Source organism: Canariomyces notabilis, assembly GCF_033297395.1.
Source record: "Canariomyces notabilis strain CBS 508.74 unplaced genomic scaffold N656scaffold_1, whole genome shotgun sequence".
In the NCBI taxonomy this organism is placed as follows: Eukaryota; Fungi; Ascomycota; class Sordariomycetes; order Sordariales; family Chaetomiaceae; genus Canariomyces; species Canariomyces notabilis.
This window is the reverse complement of record NW_027041823.1, coordinates 1762241-1784914: the sequence shown is the minus strand read 5'-3', so window position 1 is coordinate 1784914 and position 22674 is coordinate 1762241. Positions and strand designations below refer to the sequence as shown.

General features: G+C 55.2%; 8 protein-coding genes across 8 annotated transcripts; 7 read left to right on the top strand and 1 right to left on the bottom strand.

Annotated features, from left to right (window-relative positions):
- Positions 1-86: 86 nt before the first annotated feature.
- On the bottom strand, positions 87-961 carry N656DRAFT_46955 (uncharacterized protein). The gene is made up of 2 exons (XM_064809753.1): positions 636-961; positions 87-526 (listed from the first exon to the last, which is right to left on the bottom strand). Exons 1-2 carry the CDS (start codon positions 796-798, stop codon positions 270-272), a joined length of 420 nt encoding a protein of 139 aa, XP_064675114.1. The 5' UTR covers positions 799-961; the 3' UTR covers positions 87-269.
- A 502-nt stretch (positions 962-1463) lies between these two features.
- N656DRAFT_825653 (pyruvate carboxyltransferase-like protein) lies at positions 1464-4400 on the top strand. The gene is made up of 4 exons (XM_064818452.1): positions 1464-1967; positions 2053-2197; positions 2262-3839; positions 3908-4400. The coding sequence occupies exons 1-4, from the start codon at positions 1960-1962 to the stop codon at positions 4022-4024; spliced, it is 1848 nt and encodes a 615-aa protein (XP_064675113.1). The 5' UTR covers positions 1464-1959; the 3' UTR covers positions 4025-4400.
- Positions 4401-5949: 1549 nt separating this feature from the next.
- On the top strand, positions 5950-8952 carry N656DRAFT_699008 (ARM repeat-containing protein; the record flags this gene model as incomplete). Its single annotated transcript, XM_064810754.1, has 6 exons — positions 5950-6001; positions 6096-6154; positions 6219-8198; positions 8287-8530; positions 8598-8706; positions 8766-8952. The coding sequence occupies 6 exons, from the start codon at positions 5950-5952 to the stop codon at positions 8950-8952; spliced, it is 2631 nt and encodes an 876-aa protein (XP_064675112.1).
- Positions 8953-12008: 3056 nt separating this feature from the next.
- N656DRAFT_45437 (uncharacterized protein) lies at positions 12009-15463 on the top strand. Its single transcript, XM_064809698.1, has 9 exons — positions 12009-12566; positions 12707-13262; positions 13327-13449; positions 13507-13914; positions 13991-14058; positions 14118-14271; positions 14332-14389; positions 14449-14636; positions 14700-15463. The coding sequence occupies exons 1-9, from the start codon at positions 12397-12399 to the stop codon at positions 15372-15374; spliced, it is 2400 nt and encodes a 799-aa protein (XP_064675111.1). The 5' UTR covers positions 12009-12396; the 3' UTR covers positions 15375-15463.
- A 324-nt stretch (positions 15464-15787) lies between these two features.
- Positions 15788-16852, top strand: N656DRAFT_45770 (kinase-like protein). Its single transcript, XM_064809709.1, has one exon. The coding sequence runs from the start codon at positions 15943-15945 to the stop codon at positions 16693-16695; it is 753 nt and encodes a 250-aa protein (XP_064675110.1). The 5' UTR covers positions 15788-15942; the 3' UTR covers positions 16696-16852.
- N656DRAFT_833798 (uncharacterized protein) lies at positions 16630-18228 on the top strand. Its single transcript, XM_064818699.1, has 4 exons — positions 16630-16995; positions 17035-17288; positions 17384-17718; positions 17800-18228. Exons 1-4 carry the CDS (start codon positions 16897-16899, stop codon positions 17979-17981), a joined length of 870 nt encoding a protein of 289 aa, XP_064675109.1. The 5' UTR covers positions 16630-16896; the 3' UTR covers positions 17982-18228.
- Positions 18229-18380: 152 nt separating this feature from the next.
- On the top strand, positions 18381-19696 carry N656DRAFT_841192 (uncharacterized protein). Its single transcript, XM_064818981.1, has 5 exons — positions 18381-18596; positions 18753-18917; positions 19000-19062; positions 19132-19181; positions 19246-19696. The coding sequence occupies exons 1-5, from the start codon at positions 18540-18542 to the stop codon at positions 19253-19255; spliced, it is 345 nt and encodes a 114-aa protein (XP_064675108.1). The 5' UTR covers positions 18381-18539; the 3' UTR covers positions 19256-19696.
- A 14-nt stretch (positions 19697-19710) lies between these two features.
- Positions 19711-22508, top strand: N656DRAFT_841191 (uncharacterized protein). The gene is made up of 4 exons (XM_064818980.1): positions 19711-20048; positions 20125-20194; positions 20266-21005; positions 21072-22508. The coding sequence occupies exons 1-4, from the start codon at positions 20037-20039 to the stop codon at positions 22185-22187; spliced, it is 1938 nt and encodes a 645-aa protein (XP_064675107.1). The 5' UTR covers positions 19711-20036; the 3' UTR covers positions 22188-22508.
- Positions 22509-22674: the final 166 nt, after the last annotated feature.

The following is a 22674-nucleotide window of genomic DNA, read 5'->3' as shown; positions in this document are numbered from 1 at the left end:
TTTTTTCTTCAGTATATTCTTCTTCTTTTGCCGGGTCGACCCTGTTCTCTTCACCAGCGGACGCCCATAGACGACTATAATTACATTTCTTTCTCATTCAAGACTCTTTTCTTTCTCAGCGCTTGGTTCACCGTTCGGCGGGGATACAGGAGATTTTCCTTCACCTTGCATTTGGAGAGTCGGGTTTCCCATATCCCAGCTCTCTCTGTATATATTACTGGTTATAGGGGTCAGAACAAGTAGATAGGGGTCTGATTGGGTCGCTGCGGTCATTGACGTGAGGACAGAGCATGGCACATTGTACATAGATATACCATACGTGTCTGCTGTCTGGTTGCAAGCATGCCGTGTGCACACGGCCTGGCTGGAGTTGGAGCACGAACTGCGAAGGAATAAAAAAGTATTTTCGCTGCTTGGAGAGTGCCCCTAGTTCGTTTTCGTGTCCTGTAGAGTAGAGTATGGGAAAGGTGAGAGAGATCTAGTTGGAGATACCCAACGACAAAGAGAGTGTCAATACCTAGACTTGCTTGGAACAATGAGTACGTGTTTACAAAAGAACGGAACATCATGCCGTGTAACTTTGAGTCATGGGGGGTAACAAGGGGTTTGCTGCCTTGGTAACTAAAAGTACCTACCTGCAGAGCTATGTATGTGTGTGTGTGTGTGTGTATAATTCCATATTGCCCCCCTTTCACAAACCTGGAATGACCAGTCCTTGATGTGACATTGCGATGTCCAGGGCCATGTAGCTGGCTTCGCTGGATGGATGGATGGTAAGGCAAGCAAGGCATGGCTCATGGGACGGGAAAGGACAGACAACACCACCGCCACAGCCCTGCTCCTACAGACAGCTGAAAGAGGAGGTGGATGGCGGGTGATGATGGATGGAGAGTGGCCTTGCCCTTAGTTACGCCCTTCTTTTTACTTTTGCACTAACGTAACGTACAATACCTAGTGAGCCTAGGTAGCTTAAACTAGGTAGTTATCCGGTGTTTGGTGTCAAGCGGCCCGTGTGGAGTGCAGTGACAAAGTGACAGCTTCAGAAAGACATGAGCCAAACCTCCAACGTTGAAGTCAAGCAGCACCGAAGTAAGGTGCGGAGGTGAGGTGACTGTACTGTACAACATGGGTAGCGTGGAGGAGCCGTCCCTCCCGCTTCCGAGGGTGTGTCTCCCGGCTCCCGCAAGGCAGTCTGGAAAAGGGTTTCAACGGGGAATCATTGTTTGGAACCGCTGCAGGTTCCAGCTATCAGAATTTGGGGGAGGGTTGCAGAAGAGCAGAATCTGCAAGTCGATTCGCGAATAGCAGGATGTAGGGCCGCATATGGAGTGGGCTGCTGCGTCCAAGTGCGGGCGGGCGGAAAAGAGGGGTTGTAACCCCACCATGGGTCTTGTATGCACACTGCAATACAAACACAGTACAGTACCGTCAACCAAAAATGCAGCTTTTTGCTGTATCCGTGAAAGCACTCACAGCCGGCTTGTCTTGGTGGCGACAGATTCTCGAGATACTAGTATGTACGTACTATGTAGTGTGCTAGAGGACGGGCCGTGAAGGTGGGGCTACATTTGCTCTAAAAACGAGATTTTCTCTTAGACAAGCACTGGTGCAGGTTCAGGTCCCGGCGTTTGTTACGGCTGTCACTGGCAAGATGGGGACCGTGGCCTCGACAGTCGAAACTCCTCACTTATGACTCAGGGACGATCCCTTACCATTTATATCCGCCAGCTTCCGCCTCTAAATCAACATCTGTCGTGTACTCCTGCAGACCTCTTGTGCATATATTGTCAGCAGGTACCTAGATCTGGGCAATTGTGTCTTTGAGAACGAGCAACAGTTACTTCTGCCATCTACCTGAAGCTTGCCCCTCATTGCATCAGTTTGGAAAAAGAAAAAAGAGGGAAGGGGAAAAAAAGTAAAACACATCCAGCTTCGTATTTCTCTCCACACTTGGCCGCCATGCCTATGTGAGTATGAACCGCCTGCCAACAGCCATGTAGCTGTCTTGGTAATAGTTGAGACAACAAAACGCTTACTGACGCTTGGCTACAGGCTCAAGGATCCCTCTAAGAAGTACAAGAGGTTCCCCCCTCTTAATCTCCCAGATCGCCAATGGCCGAATAAGACCATTGACAAGGCGCCGCGGTGGCTCGCGACTGATCTTCGCGACGGCAACCAGAGTCTGGTTGACCCCATGGTATGTTTCTTATAGTCCATATACGGGATTGACCTGCGGAATAATTGACAACTCGTTCCGGCAGAATGGTGACCAAAAGTGGGAGTACTTCCGGATGCTCTGCGATCTGGGCTACAAGGAGATCGAGGTGTCATTTCCCTCAGCATCACAAACCGACTTTGATTTCACCAGACGCCTGATCGAGACGCCGGGAGCGGTACCCGACGATGTCTGGCTCCAGGTCCTGTCTCCATGCAGGGAAGACCTCATCCGTCGAACAGTACAGTCCCTAAAAGGCGCCAAGAAGGCAATTGTCCACATCTACCTCGCCACCAGCGAATGTTTCCGCAGGGTAGTATTCGGCTTCACCGAGGACGAGAGCGTCGAGCTTGCCAGCCGGTGTACGGCCCTGGTGCGGTCGCTGACCAAGGACGACCCCTCACAATCAGCTACCGAGTGGGCGTTCGAGTTCAGCCCAGAAACCTTCTCCGACACGAGCCCCGAGTTCGTCATCAGGATCTGCGAGGCGGTCAAGAAAGCATGGGAGCCCACGGTTGAGAACCCAATCATTTTCAACCTCCCTGCTACGGTAGAGATGGCCACCCCCAACGTGTACGCCGACCAGATCGAGTACTTTTGCCGCAACATCAGCGAGCGCGAGAAGATCTGTGTTTCCCTCCACCCTCACAACGACCGGGGTTGCGCGGTAGCGGCCGCCGAGCTTGCTCAGATGGCCGGCGCCGATCGAGTAGAGGGGTGCCTGTTTGGTAACGGGGAGAGAACCGGCAACGTCGACCTCGTAACCCTCGCCCTGAATCTCTACACCCAGGGCGTATCGCCCCATATTGACTTTTCAGACCTCAACAAGGTCATCAAGGTCGTCGAGAAATGCAACAAGATCGAGGTGCACCCGCGTGCGCCGTACGGTGGCTCCCTGGTCGTGTGCGCGTTCAGCGGTTCGCACCAGGACGCCATCAAAAAGGGCTTCCAGCTGCGGGAGAAGGAGGGCAAGCAGTACGACGACTACTGGCAGATCCCTTACCTCCCCCTCGACCCCAAGGACATTGGCCGGGACTACCAGGCCGTCATCCGCGTCAACTCGCAGAGCGGCAAGGGTGGCGCTGCCTGGATCGTCCAGCAGCATCTCCACCTCGACCTGCCCCGTGGCTTGCAAGTCGCCTTTGCCAAGGTGGTCCAGGATATGGCCGAGAAGAAAGGCCGAGAGCTGCTCCCCACCGAGATCACCGACCTGTTCCAACAGACCTACTCCCTCACCAAGAACCCGCGCTTCAGCATCGTCGATTACACCATCACCCCGGACCGGTCCACCTCGCCGGCACCTCCTGAACCGGGCAAGACGCAAGACACAAGGAACCTTAGGAGGGTTTTTGACGGTGTCATCTCCATCGACGGCACCGAATACAAGCTTCGTGGTCGGGGCAACGGGCCCATCTCTAGCCTCGCCAACGCCCTGCGGACCGTTGGCATCGACCTCGACGTGCAGGATTACAAGGAGCATGCAGTCGGCCGAGGGCGTGATGTCAAAGCCGCGACATTCATAGAATGCAGCGCTGCGGGCGCCGAGGACAGAGTCTGGGGTGTGGGCATCCACGAGGATGTGGTTCAGAGCTCTCTGATTGCCCTTCTGAGTGCGGCCAGCAGCGTGAGTTGTTTACTTACAAGTCCATTCCACCTGCCTGTAATTGATGACTGACTTGGCTATTGGTTTAGTTCACCCTCAGCCGGCAAGGGAGCCCCAAGATCCGCAAGACTGCCGACGGGGTTAATGGAACCGTCAAAGTCCCCGATCTCATCAACGCTCTCGAGGCGAAGGCGGATGAACTGTGATGTCAAATCGGCAGATCACTTGTGTGACCATCTTACCTCAACTTCGTTTTTATCTTGTTGAACCTGTACTTGAAATATGGCCCGGGTGAGGAGAGGAAATGAAAATAACGGCGAGAAGCGCTTGGGCTCGGAAAAGTTTGTCCGTCGATCTGCTGGGTACAAATGGGTCGTGCGGACGAGTTGATTGACGCATTTACATTGTGTTGGGCATTCATCCCCCTGGGAAGGACAGGCTGAGTGAGTTGGTGTTGGGTTCGTGGTGAGGTGAGGTGCAGGCCTGGGTAGTAGTCAAAGACAAGCTCATGAGCAAGCACAGCTGGTTGCTCCTCAGCGCAATGAGAACCGATTCTCTATAGCAGTGCGCGAATTTGTGGTTTATATGTCTTTGCTGTTGCGAGTCTTATCACCAGTGAAATCACAAAAGTAAAAGATAACGAGATACCTAGTTAAGTAGCGGTCCTTCTGAGAGCCCGTAACCGCGCCCTATGAAGCAGTCACCGCCCAGGCACAGTATGCTCGTCCTGGGTTGAGGGGATCGTCGTGGACTTCACTTATACGCACAGGGCTCAGGTGTCTGTCTTTACCTCGAGGGCTCACGTCCCAATATGTCTCCATAGTAAAAGGTATCTTGTCTGGTTCCCGATATTTGGGTGGGTGTCAGGGGGCATGAGAGTGGCACTATCCGTACAATACCTGTTGGACTTGCGGTACCTCGAGAGGCAGGACCTCTGTTAGTGTGGCCGAAATTTTGTATGCAAAAATCGTCCGCTCTACTACCCCTCTTAACAGGTGTCTTTTCTGCATTTGTATGTATCTTGTAATGTATGTAAGGTATGTACAGTACGGATATGTACTTTGGAATTACAAAGCCTCCAAACTTCAGTGAGCTTCCTGCCAGCCGTAACATTGGTTAGATCTCCTGAATTGACAATGTATCACGACTGGAAAAGTCTTGGTGGGCGAGAAAGCAGTGGAATCGCAGTTGGGCATCGTCTCGAGCTGCAGCGCCCGGTGCACCATCAAAGGCCCCTCATCCCTCCCATGGTGAGCAAGTCGCTCCGCAAGAGTCAGCCCTAAGGCGGTCACACTGTGCTGCTTGCCTGAAGTTCTGCGGATTTGAATGCAGACCCAACTGAATGTGACAGCACAGTGCGGACCCTTGGGCCTAGATAACATCCAGCCGTGCAGTCAGTGCACTGAGTGCAGTGTTTTCGTTTCCATGGCGAGGAACTGCCAACGGCCAGTGTTGGACTTGCCTCTCAACTCCGCATCATTAAATCCCAGAGAAAAGACGACTGTCCAACGCACTCGACTCGAAGTTTGAAGTAAGGAAAGGGTAGTGGAAACAGTTTCTGCTCTTGTCACTCGACGTCTTTTGTCACCGCACGCTCTGTCTCAGTGACCTAAATCTCGTTCGACACGCTCCTTTTCCGCACGCTTTTCTTAAACCACCACCAGCGCCGCCCGCACGCTGTCCTCGGCGAATCTGCTAAATCCATAGGCGTGGTGCGGCATTGGAGGCATCCACCCACCCTCAAACGGACCCGCGATTGTTGACAAAATTTCGAGCAAACACAGACCCGCTCACAGCAACTCGGGTCGCCTCTGAGCATTTCGAACCCCTCGTCTTCATTTTTGGGCGGCTTGCCACGGGTTCAGCAGGTGAAAAGAAAGGCCTGGTTTTTGTTGGTGGTCTGCATCTTTTTCCCTGCCTACGTTACCAGAGATACCGTACAAGCAGTCAGGACTCAGGACCGTCCGCCGATACGTTTCTGTGGATCCACGGCCCCGCCTGTGTTACTCGCAAACTTTAGCTGCGAACGGCAACTCTTTGACAACTCCGCCATCCTTCCCTTCTCCTGCCCTTCAAACCGCCCCCGCTTTCCATCTGCTAGGCATTTGGCGACAGGATCTAGATCGCAACCATGGAAGGCCCGCCAGACATCAATACCGTCCTTACCAACTCGCTGAGTCCCGGTGAGTACACCGCAATCCGCGTCGTGGACGCTGCCCGCACTCTTTTCGCGCCCCTGTGCTCGTGACAGTCCCTCCTCGCTGACTGCCTTCCTAGACGCGACTCTGCGACATGCGGCCGAGCAGCAACTTACACAGGCCGCCGAGACAAACTTTGTAAGTCTGCCCTTCGCGCTCAACATGCCCTGCTTCCTTTGCTAATGCGGCTTTCCCCCAAAAGTCACAATACCTCCTCACACTCGTCCAAGCCTTGGCAAATGAGAACGGCGAGGGGCACATTCGAGCCGCGGCCGGTCTTGCCTTGAAAAACGCCTTCAGTGCACGCGAGTTTGCCAGGCAAGCGGCGCTACAAGCAAAATGGCTGAACCAAACGGACCAAGAAACAAAGACACGCGTCAAGCAGCTGGCCCTCGAGACTCTGGGATCCGCTAATGCTCAAGCCGGCCAAGCAACCGCCCAGGTCGTTGCGGCCATCGCGGCCATTGAGCTTCCCCGGGATCAGTGGCCAGACCTTATGCACGCGCTGGTTCGGAACGTCAGCGAGGGCACTCAGCACCAGAAGCAAGCCTCCCTAACGGCTATAGGTTTTATCTGTGAGAGCCAGGATACCGACCTCCGGAACAGTTTGGTCAAGCATTCCAACGCTATCTTAACGGCCGTCGTGCAGGGTGCGCGCAAGGAGGAGACGAACAAGGATGTCCGCCTTGCTGCCATCACCGCCCTGGGCGATTCGCTCGAGTTTGTTGGCAACAACTTCAAGAACGAAGGCGAGCGCAACTATATCATGCAGGTCGTTTGCGAGGCCACACAGGCTGAGGATTCTCGGATACAACAGGGGGCGTTCGGCTGCCTGAACCGGATCATGGCTCTGTACTATGAGCATATGAGGTTCTACATGGAGAAGGCTCTGTTTGGTCTCACCATCTTGGGTATGAAGAGTACCGACGAGGATGTGGCTAAGCTTGCGGTTGAGTTTTGGAGCACCGTGTGCGAGGAGGAGATTGCCATTGAGGACGACAATGCCCAAGTCGAAAGCTCTGACCAGATGAGGCCCTTCTACTTCTTCAGCCGTGTCGCGACGAACGAGGTGGTACCCGTGCTTCTGGGCCTTCTGACTCAGCAAGACGAGGATGCGGCAGACGACGAGTACAACATTTCGCGCGCTGCCTACCAGTGTCTCCAGCTCTACGCGCAATCTGTCGGTGCCACCATCATCCCCCCGGTCATCCAGTTCGTCGAGGCCAATCTGCGCCACGAGAACTGGCATAACCGGGACGCTGCCGTCTCTGCCTTTGGCGCGATTATGGATGGTCCCGAAGAGAAGGTGCTCGAGCCTATCGTAAAGTCGGGCATGCAGCCACTGATAAGCATGATGGAGGATCCCTCTGTCCATGTCCGGGACTCGACAGCCTATGCACTGGGCCGGATTACAGAGACGTGCTCAGAGGCTATTGATCCGAGCCAGCACCTCGATCCCTTGATCCGTTCGCTGTTTAACGGTCTGATGAACAGCCCCAAGATGGCGGCCTCCTGCTGCTGGGCGCTGATGAATATCGCGGAGCGGTTTGCAGGCGAGCCGGGCGCGGCTCAAAACCCGCTGACGCCGCACTTCAACCAGAGTGTCACCAATCTCCTGGCGGTAACCAGCAAGCTGGATGCCGAGCCTACCGTGCGGACTGCGGCATACGAAGTCCTCAATGTCTTCGTCCAGAACGCTGCAAATGACAGTCTGCCTGCCATTGCTTCCCTCTGCACAGTTGCCCTTGAGCGTCTGGAGCAGACGATCCCCATGCAGCAGCAGGTTGTCAGCGTCGAGGATAGGATTATCCTGGAGGATATGCAGACCAGTCTCTGCACAGTCCTTCAGGCCACTATTCAACGGTTGGACAAGGAGATCACTCCACAGGGTGATCGGATCATGGAGATCCTTCTGCAGCTTCTAAACAGCGTTGGAAGCAAATCTAGCGTACCTGAGTCAGCCTTTGCGACCATCAGTAGCCTTGCGAACGCGATGGAAGAAGAGTTCATCAAGTACATGGACGCCTTCGCTCCGTTCCTCTACAATGCGCTCGGCAACCAGGAAGAGCCCAGTCTCTGCTCGATGGCTATCGGCCTCGTCAGCGACATCACGCGATCGATGGGCGAGCGCAGCCAGCCGTACTGCGACAACTTCATGAACTATCTCCTGGGCAATCTTAGGGTTTGTTGCACCCCTTTCCTTCCTATTTGTTCCAAGTCTTCACCGGCACACTGCTGGAACTACAGGGCTAATGGTACTTGTGTTTTAGAGCACTGCCCTCGCGAATCAGTTCAAGCCCGCCATTCTCCAATGCTTTGGCGATATCGCTGCGGCTATTGGAGGGCACTTTGAGACGTACCTCACGATCGTTGCCCAGGTGCTACAGCAGGCTGCTACCATCACGGCTGGCGCCGACGGCTCATACGAGATGTTCGACTACGTCATCTCCCTAAGGGAAGGTATCATGGATGCGTGGGGCGGTATCATTGGTGCTATGAAAACCAGTGGCAAGAGTATGTATTTTGTCCACGCGTGGCTGGCTTTTTGTTGTGTATCTCGGATCTAACTCGCGTCCCGCAGCCGCCATCCTCCAGCCTTATGTGCAATCGATCTTCGAGCTACTCAACAGCATTGCTAATGATGCCAATCGGAGCGAGGCTTTGATGCGGGCGTCGATGGGCGTCATTGGGTAAGATTATCCGGTCCAGGCACTAGGCATTCACATCAAGACAGCTAATCGGCAAACAGTGATCTCGCAGATGCGTATCCAAATGGGCAGCTGGCCGATGCTTTCCGGCAAGACTGGGTCACGGCGATGATCAAGGAGACGCGATCGAACCGAGAATTCCAGTCTCGCACCATCGACACTGCTCGGTGGGCGCGGGAGCAGGTTAAGCGCCAAATCGGCGGCACTCAAACCGTCATGCAGACATGATGATGTGAGCCAACTCACAGCGTGACGCTGCTGTTCTGCACCTCCCAAGACGTACTCGTCATCTCGGAGGCCATCGGCGTCACGCCCGACAAATCACTCTGGGCAAAACGCCTAGCAGAAGCATCGCCTCACTAGCGTTGCTTCCCTCAGCAGCAGACCCCATTCCCCGACAACAGGGCACGGCACAACACCCGACACCAGACACGGCACTGAGATGCACAAATGTTGTGTATATAGATCCCATGCCCCGACATCATACCCCTAGAAAGACACATCACACTATTTGAGCACTCCCCTGCGGCTGCCGGCACTGTTTTGCTTTTTCATTTTTTTCATCTTTCCATTTGCTTTTCGACACGAGTTATGGGTTGACGATAGAGCGGTCTCATGTACTGTTCCATGCTTCTAGGAACTAGAGGCTTGAGAGCAAAAGCAACGTCATGTAGAATTTCGGAGCGGATTATTCCCCCAAAAGACGGCGGTATGTATGGATAGTTGTGGCGGATCATGTAATCCTTGGGTGCAGTAAACACAGACCCAGGCTCCAGGTAGGGGGGAGGGGACGGCGGGAAAGGGGGACACCAGAAAAGTGGATGGTCGCAGTACATGGACGGAGTTCTCGAGACGGTGGAAGAAAGGGTATTACGAGTACTGGAGTGAATGCCGGGGGCTCACCATCCATCCTTCGCAAGCCTTCGCATCCCATTCCTCCCTATCCCCTCCCCCGTCCTGGCAGTTGCGCGGTTTTCTACCTCTCCTGCGCGTGCTTCCAGACGGGAATGGAGAGTGTCATCGACGTCAGCTCCTACGTACCCTACCTACATCACCCATATTTGGCTCTTGGCGGATTGGGGAGGCGCGGTCAAGTGACCGTGACCTCACTCAGGTAGTGTAGATCGGATATTTACACGTAGATGGGATCTGGTGAATCACAAAGAACCATCTCTGCCCTGTACGTGTACGCTTGTTTCTTGCCGTGGCTGGTGGCTTCCTGGGAAACCCTCTCTTCAGACGTGATGATTCTCTGCGTCCATTCAAGCGATTGCAGAGTCGGCACCTTGTCGCACAGAGAAAGCAAGGGCTACAGATCTGGAACTTTTGCTCTACCTAAGGGAGCTGCTATCTTAAACTGTTGGCTAACTGCTCAAACCATCAGCTGAACCTGGAAAGGAACCTTGATGTTCGACTGACCCGTGTCTGCCTCCTTCCATCCCAGCGCCCGTCACGGCCTTATATGGCGCCAACCGGGAATCATTCAGCACCACCTGAGAACAGAAGTTGTTGCCATGGCCTATTGGCATTGACTCCCAGTCACCTACCAGAGGTGACGGGCTCAATTCCTATGACGGCGTTTATTCTGGGGGATCTGGGATCTATTGCTACCAGGAAACTTGCCCCCATACTGGTTAAATTCCGATGACGGCGTTCATTTCGGGATATACAGCTACCAGGGAGTTGGTCCCATTGGAACTCTAGTACAGCGTCTTGGTAGTTCTTGCTGATAGTCAACTGCTCTGTTCAATTTTTTTTATCTTCCATTTTCCCCCTTTGACGGTCAGGCAGCTCAAGGTGGTTGGTTGACAATTTACAATTGACATAGCGATGGTGCGTTGAAGTTGACAGCCTCGCGAATCTTGTCCAACTCATGCAGAGCCAATGGAAAGTCGTTGCCCATTGCCTGTTCCGTGGACAAGACAAAACCACAAGCTTTCGAGTGTCTTCCCTCCCGGTCCTCTTTGGCCAGCAGAGTCAGGCCCCAGGGTCTTGGGCGTCGATCAGAGATGGAGCAGTCCTTGGCTGGACGGTTGGGTTGGACCTGCAGAAACGCAGCTCAGACTGAACTTGGTGAAGTAGTCCGTACAATTCAAACTATCTATGAATTATGGCGGTGAGTGGTTTGTCTGTATCGACAGGCCGCCTGATGGATCGAGACCTCATCCAGAGAGGGAGGTCTCTGTGTGTCAGTTATAGCACGTATGCTTGCCGTCAATCTTGACAGCCTCGTCGTTCCACTGCCTGTCTGAGTTGTGGTACTTCGACCAGGAAGGGAATCTATTAGTGTGGCGCAATTTGTGTATGCAAAAATCGTCCTCTCTACGGAGGTACCCTCTTAACAAGCCTCCAATCTGCGTTCGTACTGTACATACATACAGGACCGATGAGTCGAATTATATACCTGGAAATTCCAGAGTCTCCAAACTTCCAGTGAACCATTGAACTTCGTACTCGGCAGCACGTCCTCCTCGATCATGACCCTACTAGGCATCCGTACTCAAGATAGTATGGCAGCGGTGATGCCACACTCCTCCAGAGTTCAAGTTATGAAGAAGTCAAGACACACACTGTGCACCCGCACGGTTGTGAGAGATGGGGTCCCGCGCTGACCAGGGGCTGATGGAGGGCCTGTGGCTGCACGCCCCGCCATTCTCTGCTCAATCGGGAGCTGTTCCGGATGCAGCAGGTCGCGACAGCAGTCGGCGGGGCTGGCAGGGTCCAGAGGGCTGACCTGGGGAAGGAGGAACTCGCGGCAAGCTCGATGGGGATGCACAAAAAGCAAGATAGAAGCTGTGCTCAGGGGATTATAACGTTTGGCCTTCCAGAGTCAAGGCCGTCAAGGGAAAGCCTCCTTCGCAATGTCATCAGTAACGGAATTAATACCTTACAGTAACCTTGTCACGTGTGGACAGGCCCTTTTCTTTGCCCTCCTTCTGTGAAAATGATTTTCTCTGCAGAGCATAACGTTACGTGTACTTCGTGTTTGGCCTCGTTGCAATTTCCTCAACAATAACATTCACGTTGTTAACCGGCAAGGCACTCGGACAAAAGGCCCCAGGATTCATTCCAAATCTCGAGCTGCGGCTGGCAACGCCCCGCCTTGCCGTCGAGCAGTCAACCTGGCAATTGACGGCATCAGATTGGGCGTGAATTGCCCTGCCGGCAACCAGAAGCCAGGTCTGCCCCACTCAAGCTTTGCCCTGGGGTGCTGTTCCGGCAAGAAAACAACATCCAACCCACACGAAAAGAAAAAAGCACAACAGTTGCGGGATCCAGGACAAGCAACCAGGACGGCTCTGCCACGAGCCGCCGTCGTCTCGACGGGGACGGGTGCCGAGGATGGACGTCGAGATGAAGCCGCCGACCGAGGCCGTGCCGATGCAGGTGCCGCTGCCGGTGCCGACAACGCCGGCTCTCCAACAACCACCAGACCTGACTGCCGCCGGCGGCCAGATGCAACCCGGAGCAGCAGCGCCAGAGCCAGCGCCGCCTGTTGTTGTCAGGCGTCGGGCCCCCATCGCATGCCGAAGGTGCGTGCCGTTGTGTTGCTCAATTCCAAGTTTCCAGATTTGCCCTGCCGGATTGCGGCCCCGTCACCCCTTTCCCCTTTCATAATTGGGGGTTTGTCCTCTCAACAGAGCCGTCCAAAGCATCTTTCCTTCCCTGCCCATGACCTGCCGTGTGTGCGTGTGTATACGAGCAAACAGAATAAGGGAGGTTGTTGGTCCTGACGCAAAACTTTATGCCAGATGCCGTCGTATGAGAAGCAAATGTCTGCACGAAAAAGCTAAGCCACCGTGCCGAGCATGTCTTGATGCCGGCCTTGGTCCCGCCGACTGGTGAGAATGCCCTCTCCGCTTCCCAGGCCTCTAGGGGCACCCGGGGGATTATCCATCCCCGGCCCGGTGCTGTAGCCTTTCTCTTCTCCGTAGAAAACGCCGTCGGTTTGCTGATGGTTGTCTGTTTTACTCCGCAAAAGTGTGTTTCCGGTCCGCGGTCAGCCCGACCAGGACCGCGAGTACCGCCACCCCCGGGTGAGATTGGACAAGAACAGGAAGCGGGACGCTGCTACCAAGGTCCGCCGTGATGTGCTGGACGGCGGTGGCCCGGCACCGCTCCGCGCCGCCACCGCCATCTCCGTGATGCCCGGTGGCCTCGCCGCCAAGCCGACTGACGATTGGGAACTCTTGCCCCCACTGCCCGACATTATCGAGGCCGTCAACAAGTTCACGAGCCAGTACTTCCAGCTGGGCTTCATCCCGAAACAGCTGTTTCCGGAGCGGCTGCGGACTCAAGCCCGCTCTGTCAGCGTCTTCTTCCTGCTAGGCATCCTGAGCGTCTCGGCGCGGCTGACGCCCGGTCTGGCTGAGCGCTATGGGAATGGGAGCGGCGTCAAGGCTTCGGAGGTCTTCATGGAGCGTGCGTCGACCGTGGCGCAGACGGAACTCTACAGAGAGCCGAGCCTCGAGAGGTGCCAGGGCTTTTATCTCCTCAGCATCGCACAGCAGGGAAGTGGCATGAGACACAAGAGCTCAGTGAGTTTGACTTGGCGGTATATGCCAATGGCATACTACGGCGGGTGTACTGACAGAAGATAAGATCAACCTGGCCATTGCGATGCGGATGGCAACCCTGATGCAGTTGCATAGAGAAGAGACCTATGCCTTGCCAAACAAAACGAAGGAGCTCATTATTCGAGCTGAATCTGCACGAAGAACTCTAGTATGTTATGCAGTCGAACTTGCTGGGGGTAGCTCAAATGCTGACTGCTTGTCGCAGTGGATGTTGCACAGCCAGGACAACCTGCATTCGGGACCGAGGTCCCCTGTACTACTGTCGGCGAGCGACATTACGGCCCTGCTGCCGAGCAGCGAGAAGGACTTTGCTCACGCCATAGAACCAAAGTCGCGGGCGGCGCTTGAAGACACGGTGCCGGCCATCGACAACCCTGCCCTGATTTCTGATGAAGGGAGGTCCCTGTTTGCTGTCCTTATCCAGGCACATTACTTCTGGGGCGCCATATCCCGACGCGCTATGAACAACAGCAAAGATTTACGGCCATGGGACGCGGCGAGTGTGTACGCCCAAATGGAGAGGCGCCTTGCTGAATGGGAGAGAGGGCTGCCTCATGACCACCGATGGAGCAGTCTCCTTCTCAAAGGTTACAAGCAAGAAGGCCAGGACCTGGTATGTCTATTTCCCTTGCGCCCTCTTCGTGCGCCTCCCCGTACACTGCGTAATTCACCGCTCATGTCCGCGGCAGGCATATCTCGGGGTGACCATGACAACCCGTCTGTGCAACATCGTTATCCGGAAAGCATATCTGCACGAGTAGGAGACGAATGCCTATGACATCTCTGTGAGCTGAATAACTGACCGCGATCTATCAGAATGATTTCCTACGATAAGTCGGACCCTAAACTGACAGCATTCTGGTCCAACATGGCGCTCGAGCTGTTTAGAAACGTAAACATGCTGTATGAGCAGATAGAGGCACACCACGCCGACAGAGCCCCAGAAGAGGGTCCTGGTGCCCAGATGGCGGTAGGCACAGCTAGCGAAGCAACGACATGGGGCCAAAAGACACTGACAGTTTGTTGGCAGGCCTTTTGTGTTTACAGCTGCGGCTTCTTGGCGTGTTATCCGTGCAAGTTCCCAAGCAGTAAGTGCTGCTTGCTATTTGACACGAGCTTAACGGTTAACAGTCGTTTCACTGCATAGTCTGCCCGGACCCGTCGATAACCCGCAATGCTCCAATGATGGTCCAGCGCATTCTCAGCATCCTCGCCGAAAGCCGAAATGTCTGGCCGCTCGCATCACGGTGGTACGACCATCTAGAGAAGTTCTACCGTATCCCGAATGGTGTTACGCTCGAGACAGAGGGTAGTATGGTCGGTATGGCCGACAGCGTGAGTTCTCCCCGCAACCCCCGTATTACCCGCGGCTAGGCCTAACCCTTTTTTGCGTCCTAGCAAGAGCAAATACCCCATGTCCTACATGTATCCTCCTCCACCCGCCCAGCGATTAAGCCGATCCAACCACGGATGTCGGCACCAGCGCCGTCTGCTGTCGCCACGAAGGAAAAGAACGGCATCCCGCCGCCTCCGAGTCCCAACCTGCCCATCCTCATTCTCCCTGAACAGCCACCGAGCGCCGTCGCGGCGCAGGCGTTGTACGCCGCCACCGATCCTAGCATGCGCCTCCCGGTCCCGCAAGCACCTGCCCAGGGTCACCACCACCTGCCGATGCAGCAGCAGCAGCCCCAAGCCCACCTCACAAGACAGGCCCCGTCCGCTACCACCACCACCACCACCACCACCACAGACGGACTGGGCCTGCTGATCGAGGCGTTTGATACGCACCATCAGACGGCGGCCGGTTCCCCTGCGCCGGCTCCTCCACAACCACCGCCGTCAGCTCAAGGGGCGGTGGGTATGCCCTATGATTCCCAGCCGCAGCAGCAGCATCAACAGCAACAACGGGCGCAGCAGCAGCCGCAGCCGCAAACTCAACAGCAGCATCACCAGTTCTATACCCATGAGGCGCTGGCCATGAATGATGGGTATGAGCATGAGTTGGGATATTACATGTCTGACGGGTTCGGGGCCGGGCCCCAGGCTATGCAGACTTGGTATGTAGGGCCATGATGGTAATGCAGTTGTATGATGGTGATTGGCCGGGGGAGCAGAGGCGGGTTGGGTTGTTCATGTATGCTTGGTTTCGGCTCTCAAGGGGTGTGTCTGTCTGTCTGTCTGTCTGTCTAGAGGGTTGAAAACCGTTACGGAGTACTTGCTTACCTGCCTGACTGGACGGGACCGTAATTGCTATGGGCATTCTGGCTGCTTGGATATGTCAAAACGTTCAACTTCTTTTGGGGCTGCTGGCATGGGGGCTTTGGTATTTGGTTGACTTGGGCTGCTAGGACGGGAGGGGGCGTCTATGTGTATGGGTATTGGTAGAGCAGATGGACGGAGTCCATGGTAATACATGCTAATATAAGGTGATGTTGGTTGTCTCTGGATGAACAGGTACCTATTAGGTGCTCCCGTCCGATTACATTCAGAGTTATGTATGTTTTTCCGCCTTGGGTACCAATTCTAGCTAGCCCCAACTTCCGCTCCCGCCTTGCGGCAATCATCATCACCTTACAGAATCCCGTCATCATGGTACCCCAAGCGACCACGCTGGAAGACTTGACATTCCTCCACGAGCAATATGACGAGGAAACCGGCAAATAAATCTCACACAACCTTCGCACTTTTCGACAAAGATGACATCGCCTACTTCGGCAATTTGAATATTCCCAAATGCGATATCAATCTTGAGCAAATCGCATTTGCCCTCACTCCCGTCCCTGATGAGGATATCTTCCCAGAGTGGACATGCTCTGGCGAGGGGCTCACCAGAGCCCCGGAAACGCTACCATCCAACATCTACGTTAAACGTCCAAACATGAGTCTATATGATGTCTTCCAAAAACATAACGTCCTCAAGCTAATCCCCAAAGGCCTACTGGAGGAGGCCAAAGCGATGGAGATGCTCTCTCAGCACCCACACCCCCACATTATCCGCTACCACGGCTGCTACGTTCGCCGAGGCCGCATCGTCGGCCTCATCCTCGATCGACACCCTTGTACGTTGGCCGACTACCTGAGAAACAAGGCCGGATCCGTGGATAAGGAGCGATTCATGAAAGCCCTCGAATCGGCCATCGGCCACCTGCACTCGCTTAACTGGGCTCACAACGATCTCAACCCAAGCAACATCCTAGTTAACGAGGCGGGTATGCCGGTGCTGATCGATTTTGGGTCTGCACAAGAGATTGGCGCGGCACTAGGGAGTAGCCGGGGGACTCAGGGGTGGATTGACGGAGAGATGAAGGATTACGACACATCGGACAGTGGCCACGACTTGTTCGCTCTGGAGAAGATTCGGGCGTGGTTCGACTCACCGACATTTGATGATTAGAATGTACCTACGGATAGGTACATGCAATGGCAACCCCACCACCTTTCAGCTAGAAAAGGCAGCCTCGAGGTCCGAGGCAGCTTTATCTGTAACCTCGAAGCGAAGCCATTCTTCACCTCAGTATTCTAGCTCCTTGGTCGTTGCCATGGACGAGACATCCTGGGCTCAGCAGGCTGTTGATCGCTTTTTCGAGGGCCGCAAATGCCCGACCAATCCCAGTGCGACCAGATTGCGCGATCCATCTCGGGTGCTTCCAACGTCTACAATGTCGACACGCCAGGCTCGATGAGCTATACTGTCGTCTGCAAACTTCAAGACGATCAGGGAACAGCGAAACAGGGTACTGTAGTGTCCTTCCGAGAGCCACAAGCTCACCTCGACCAGAGCATGGTAGAGTTGGCACAGGCGATCCACGGGCCCCTGGTGCCCAAGGTATCGCAACACGGCCCGGTAGATGGTGCCGACCCCCCCTTGGCCATTCATACCATGCCGTACCTGCCGGGAATCTCGTGCCTTGATGCTCTTGACTGCCAGGTTGACATGGACGACGTGACCGAGGCTAAACATGTTTGTTTTGTTCGGCACCTTGCCAGGTTCGTTAGCTACCTTGGCTACAAGAGCACATGTCGCCTGCCACCTAGGCCGATGCTTACCGTCCTAGGTATTGCTGCTTATATGTGTCAAACAGGTACTTTGCTCGATGTTGGTTCAAGCCGCAACACGTAGCAGCCGAAGTACGAGCGGAAAACCTAAACAGGATTCAATCCAGATTCGCTCTGCTGAAGGCGTCACCATCGATTCTCAGCACCCCGGTGGTATCGGAGTTGGCACCTAGACTCCCCGCACTCTTCGCGCAGGAATATCCACAAGTCCTTACGCACGGCGACCTCTCTAGAACCAACATCTTAGTTGACGAGGACACCTTTGAAATCACAGGGATCATCGACTGGTCACTTGCGGCGATCCTGCCCTTCGGCATGGAGCTGGATACCCTGTACCTGACAACGGGGTACATGAACCTTGGTGGCTGGCATGACTATGCCTGCCGCTCGCGGCTGCATCAGGCGTTCTGGAACGAGTTCTGATCCGCTTCGGGAATTGGAGATGATGGTGATTATGATGACGGCCGGCGGGCCAAAATCCGCGACATGGCTGAGCAGGCGGCCAGGATTGGCGCCATTCTCCGTTACGCCTTCCAGCGCAATGCCGATGGCTCGCCTTCTGAGACGCTGGTTGACGACGGGGCTGTGACGCTGAGGTATCTCCAGGCATGGCTTGCCACTTAGCTCCCCGAATTGGCGATGTAGTGTAGAGAAGGTAGGCGCTTGTTGAGCTCTGAAACCGGGCGGGCCGTAATTAGAGAGGAAGAGGAAAAGGAACGGGGATCGGGGAAGATATGGAGTAAAGGACAAGCCTATGATAAAACGGTATGAGTATAGGCGTTTGCTTCACGTTTTGTTTTATCGGCAAGAGATGCGTGTTACTCGGGCTGACACGGAGTAAGGGGGAGGGTCCTTGATATAGGGTATGCACACATTGCACAGTGAATGTAAACACAAATAGATATGCACTTACAGAGGCGCCATGTCAAGGCTGAGGTCTGTGCAACTGCAACACCAACATTCTGCTGTTATCGTTATATCCGACCGTCCTATCTCCGATAAAGTCGCGGCGCATTTCGTCATCGCAAATTCCCGGCCCCAAGGTTAAGGGTCTATCTACACTATCTTACAAGACGAATTGAACCTAGGCGGCGACTTTTACATCTCACCCACGTTCCGCTCCCCTTGCAGCCACCACGACCACCACACGCAAGAGAACAAAATCTCGTCTCACTCTCCGAGATGTCTGCTTTGCAGACGGCCGCTCGACCGGAATCGGCGCAGAAGGTGCTGTCGCTGGTATGTCCGAACCCATATCCGATCCTCCGGCAGGACTCTTTGCTTTTGCTTTCTCCCGTTTCCCCTGTGGTGCTTGTGCTCGCTTTGGGATCTATAAGCCGTTGATGGGGTTGAACATCCTCTGCATGAGGTCACCGTGACTGACGCCTCCAACAGTACCGACAGCTCCTCCGCCAGGGAAACCAGTTCGCCGCCTACAACTTTAGGGAATACGCCAAGCGCCGCACGAGGGATGCCTTCCGAGAGAACAAGAGTGTTGAGGACCCGCGCAGGATCCAGGAATTGATGCAGAAGGGGCTGCAGGATTTGCAGATGCTCAAGGTGTGTGCTCCCACGCTGCTTTGGTTGCCAATGGGACCTGTGGAGTTGGGTTATGCTGAGGCTGATGCTTGGTATGCAACAGCGCCAGACAATGATCAGCCAGTTCTATCAGCAGGATCGGCTTGTGGTAGAAGGAGGGATATCGGTACGTTTTGCGCGCCGCGGCCGTATGGCAGGAAGGGTAGGAAGTGGCAAAGGCTGATTGGGCGTGCAGGGCAAGGATCAAGAAGGGCACGGCGAGATCACCAGGCAGAAGGATACCGGGTGAGTGATTCTAATCACACCAGTTTTGCTGGCCTGGAAGGGTTCAGTACTGACCGGAGAGCAGCTGGGACTGAGTGTGCCCCTGGCCGCGGAACCCCCGCCCCCCTCCCCCTTCTCAATTACGCTGCGGCTGCCGCCTGGCGCCACAGTCTGTAGACTACGGAACGGCGTCTTTTTGGCACATACGCTTTGCACTGGGTAGATGCAAGCATACTCGGCTTTCGCTGGAGATGCGGCAAGCGGGTATCTATGGAGTTGTGGCGCTGGAAAGAGACTGACTACGCAAGATGCCTGCCTGGCCGAGCCGCCTCAGTATTAGCTATAATCGGCAGCCATTGCAATCAAGGGAGGATTCGTCCCCTGCTTCATTGGGAGACGAGGCTATGTTATGTATGTACAGTGAATCCACAATTTCACATGTGAGTTGGTGGAGTATTTGGCCTTTGTGAGATATCGTTGTAAGCGAACCACGATTCGCCGAGAATGGTAACGATACGAATGCATCGAATCGCGGCAGGACGAACGTGTGCTTTTTGATCAACACATCCTCGCGCCTCGATATCAATTTACAACATCAATTGGCTTGCTTGTGTTACATACTGCTATCCGCTTTCATCCTATTGCAAAGCGCTGTCAAGGCACCTCTGACCTCCTGATCATTGGCTCCAACCCACCGAAGGCCGCCGGCGACACCTTGTCGCGCGCTAGTTTTGGATATACACGAGAGAGACGATAGCGGGACGGTCGGCGAGCGTCACCGTTCCCACGGCCGCCCAGAGTACTGCAGCATCTATTGACCTAGGTGGAGGCACAAGAAGCTGAAATTCGAGGACGCGACACTCTCCACTCGTCTCAATGGCGCCGACGGTAAGTCGCAAGGCCAAGTCCGCCGAATGCGGCAGAACTGCGACAAGATTTCCTGACAGTGTGGTCGCAATGGCAGCAATACAGGACCGCGACGCAAACGCGCCGCGGCAATCGTGCCGGTTTTCCAGAGCCCGATGACTTTGAAGGTGTGTCCTGGGCCGATTCCACGCTCAACAGTGCCTAGAGTGGCTGACCCGTGCCTCTCCGTTGTCGACAGGCCTTCCCGTGCGGCAATGGCGTCAGGAATTGGTGCCCGCCACGACGTCGTCGATGCAGCAGGAAATGACCCAGCAGAGCGACCGATGGGCCGTCGAGCTCCCGTTTGGTATGCCCAGGGACACACACCTCCTCCCGCCGCACAGCCAGGAACTACTTCGCGCCGCCCGATCCGGTCGATTGTACAAGCGACCCGCGCCTGTGGAAGAGGAGGAGGCCGAGGCCGAAGCCGACCCTGTCAAAGGAGAAAAGAAAGAGTGGGACACGTCCAACAACGAAGGGTTCATGGTCAAGATGTGGAGGCAGGTGCCGCGGAACGCCGAGACTCCCATCACGTCCCATCTAGCGAAGCGCCACAAGAACACTGTGACGCTAGCCTCCAAGGCCGCGGCCACCCAGCTTGCGGGGCCCACCGTCATCAGAGCCACCGTGCGCCGGATCGACGCGGCGGGCAACCCCTACGAACAGACCGTCACCCTCACCGAAGGGCAGCAGGTGGACGGCGAGGTTATTTCTACAACGGTCGTGCCGGCGCCATCAGCAAACCAGGGAGAGTTGGCGCCTCAACAAGCGACGCCAGTCAGGAGACGGCCGCCGCCTCCAAAGAGAAAGGCGAAGGGCATTGGGCGGGGCCGCAGGAAGGGCAGACTGCCCCTGCCGTTACCCGCGACGCGCTCGTCGCAACCCTCGGCAACGACAGGCGCAAGTTTGTCCGTTAAACCTGAGGGTGTCGGTGCAGATGTAAGCTTACATGTTAGCTCAAGCAGTCGAAAACGCAACCGTTTGCTAACAACGGGCCATGAGCAGGGGATTAAGATTGAGGACGCCGAAGACAGCGGAAACCAAGACAGTGAGATGGCGGATATGTCAGGCCTGCCCTCCGAAGAAGAGGAAGCTGGCGATGGCGACGAAGGCGACGAAGGAGAGGAGGAGGGCGGCGAGGATGAAGCCGGCGAGACACCGGACGTCGGGAGCCCCAACGGGGATACGCAGGGCCTGGAGACGGAGGACTCAGAGATGTCCGAGGCCATTCAGCCGAGCTCGGTCGAAGAGGCCGACGACGTCCGCCCTGCTCCCTCCGAAGAGGAGGAAGTCACAATCCCGAAGGCCCGTTCTCACCCGCCGAGTCTCTCTAACCTCCCGCCGCACCTGGCTTCTCCCAAAGGCAGCCCGTTGAAAAACGTCATGATCCAGTCGCCCACCGAGCCGGCGCCGCACTCCGCATCAGGCTATCTAGACGTCCGCTCTCGCACCATGGCCACGACACTCAGCTCAGGGACCACAACCACCGTCAGCCAGACCCTTGTCGCAGAGACTACAGTCCAAGGCGTCTCTGACGGCGCCGGAGCGGGGCAGACTGCGGCGGAATCAACCACCACTACAGAAGCAACATCGACCACCGCCGCAGCAGTAGCAGCAGCAGCGACTAGCGGGGCTACCGAGCAAATATCCGAACCCTCAAACCCTCTCTCAGCAGCAGCACAAGTAGAACCACCACCACCAACGAAAGAAGAGAAAGCAGAAGAAGACCCCCAACCCCCTGACTCCCCCGCCCTCCTGCCGACGGCGGTGGCTGAGGACGAGGACGACGGCTCGCTTAACCTGCTTGGCAGCCTCGAGAGAGAACTCGATCGCCAGGAAGAGGGGTTAAGCAGTAGCAGGAGCAGGAGCAGGAGTGGGGAAGGGGCTGACGAGGAGGGGAACGGGACGGGGAAGGGTGCTGCTACGTCCACGGATGAAGGTGGTGGAGGTGAAGGTGATGATGGCGTTGCTGGGGATGCTGCTAAGGGTGGCTTGGCGGACGTGGAGGTACAGATGGACGAAGACAAGAATAATCAGGATGGGGATAAGAACAAGGAGGGGCGGGATAGCGGTACAGAGCAGGCCAAGGGGGAGGAGGGCGCAGGCTTGTCATCGGCTTGATTATTCATTCTGGTCCTCATTGTTGATTAGAAGAGCTCCCTCCTCCTGGGCTGGGTTTCGGGTTGGTTGGTACGGGGCGGTGTAGTTCCTTTACATACGCCGTATGGTTCGTTCGACCCTCGTTATTATTCTCAGGGTGTTACTGTACGGTAGGATAATTACTCTGCGATCCTGGGTAGAAAAGTTGGGACTTGTATCATCTATCTTTCTATCTGTTGAATCATAGTGGCCTGGTTTGGTTTGGCCTGGTTGAATTTGGATTTGTTCGATTAACCCCTAGCGGCGGCGGCAGGCATGTAATACAGACAGAAATACGGACATGGTTACAATAGAATACAGTATATGTAGCGTACAATCTGTACAAACCAGCGTAGAGATGGGCTAGAGGGAGGTTGCCAATGGAGGGGGAGGGACGGCTAGAAACAGAGTAAACCCTGTATAATCCTTTCATCAACTCAAATTGACTCCTACTCTGTCTCTGGATAGG

Excerpts from the sequence above, each read along its gene's own strand:
- N656DRAFT_841192 (XM_064818981.1), top strand. The coding sequence starts at position 18,540 with ATGTCTGCTTTGCAGACGGCCGCTCGACCGGAATCGGCGCAGAAGGTG. Across the intron at positions 18,597-18,752 it reads CGCAGAAGGTGCTGTCGCTG|TACCGACAGCTCCTCCGCCA; the intron begins GTATGTCCGAAC and ends CGCCTCCAACAG. Across the intron at positions 18,918-18,999 it reads AGGATTTGCAGATGCTCAAG|CGCCAGACAATGATCAGCCA; the intron begins GTGTGTGCTCCC and ends GGTATGCAACAG.
- N656DRAFT_45437 (XM_064809698.1), top strand. The coding sequence starts at position 12,397 with ATGACCTGCCGTGTGTGCGTGTGTATACGAGCAAACAGAATAAGGGAG. Across the intron at positions 12,567-12,706 it reads GGCCTTGGTCCCGCCGACTG|TGTGTTTCCGGTCCGCGGTC; the intron begins GTGAGAATGCCC and ends ACTCCGCAAAAG. Across the intron at positions 14,390-14,448 it reads TCCGTGCAAGTTCCCAAGCA|TCTGCCCGGACCCGTCGATA; the intron begins GTAAGTGCTGCT and ends TTCACTGCATAG.
- N656DRAFT_45770 (XM_064809709.1), top strand. The coding sequence starts at position 15,943 with ATGACGAGGAAACCGGCAAATAAATCTCACACAACCTTCGCACTTTTC.
- N656DRAFT_833798 (XM_064818699.1), top strand. The coding sequence starts at position 16,897 with ATGCCCGACCAATCCCAGTGCGACCAGATTGCGCGATCCATCTCGGGT. Across the intron at positions 16,996-17,034 it reads GCTCGATGAGCTATACTGTC|GGTACTGTAGTGTCCTTCCG; the intron begins GTCTGCAAACTT and ends ACAGCGAAACAG. Across the intron at positions 17,719-17,799 it reads AACGGGGTACATGAACCTTG|ATGATGGTGATTATGATGAC; the intron begins GTGGCTGGCATG and ends CGGGAATTGGAG.
- N656DRAFT_46955 (XM_064809753.1), bottom strand. The coding sequence starts at position 798 with ATGAGCCATGCCTTGCTTGCCTTACCATCCATCCATCCAGCGAAGCCA. Across the intron at positions 527-635 it reads ACACATACATAGCTCTGCAG|CAAGTCTAGGTATTGACACT; the intron begins GTAGGTACTTTT and ends CATTGTTCCAAG.
- N656DRAFT_841191 (XM_064818980.1), top strand. Across the intron at positions 20,195-20,265 it reads AGAGCCCGATGACTTTGAAG|GCCTTCCCGTGCGGCAATGG; the intron begins GTGTGTCCTGGG and ends CGTTGTCGACAG. Across the intron at positions 21,006-21,071 it reads CTGAGGGTGTCGGTGCAGAT|GGGATTAAGATTGAGGACGC; the intron begins GTAAGCTTACAT and ends GGCCATGAGCAG.
- N656DRAFT_825653 (XM_064818452.1), top strand. Across the intron at positions 2,198-2,261 it reads AGAGTCTGGTTGACCCCATG|AATGGTGACCAAAAGTGGGA; the intron begins GTATGTTTCTTA and ends TCGTTCCGGCAG. Across the intron at positions 3,840-3,907 it reads TTCTGAGTGCGGCCAGCAGC|TTCACCCTCAGCCGGCAAGG; the intron begins GTGAGTTGTTTA and ends CTATTGGTTTAG.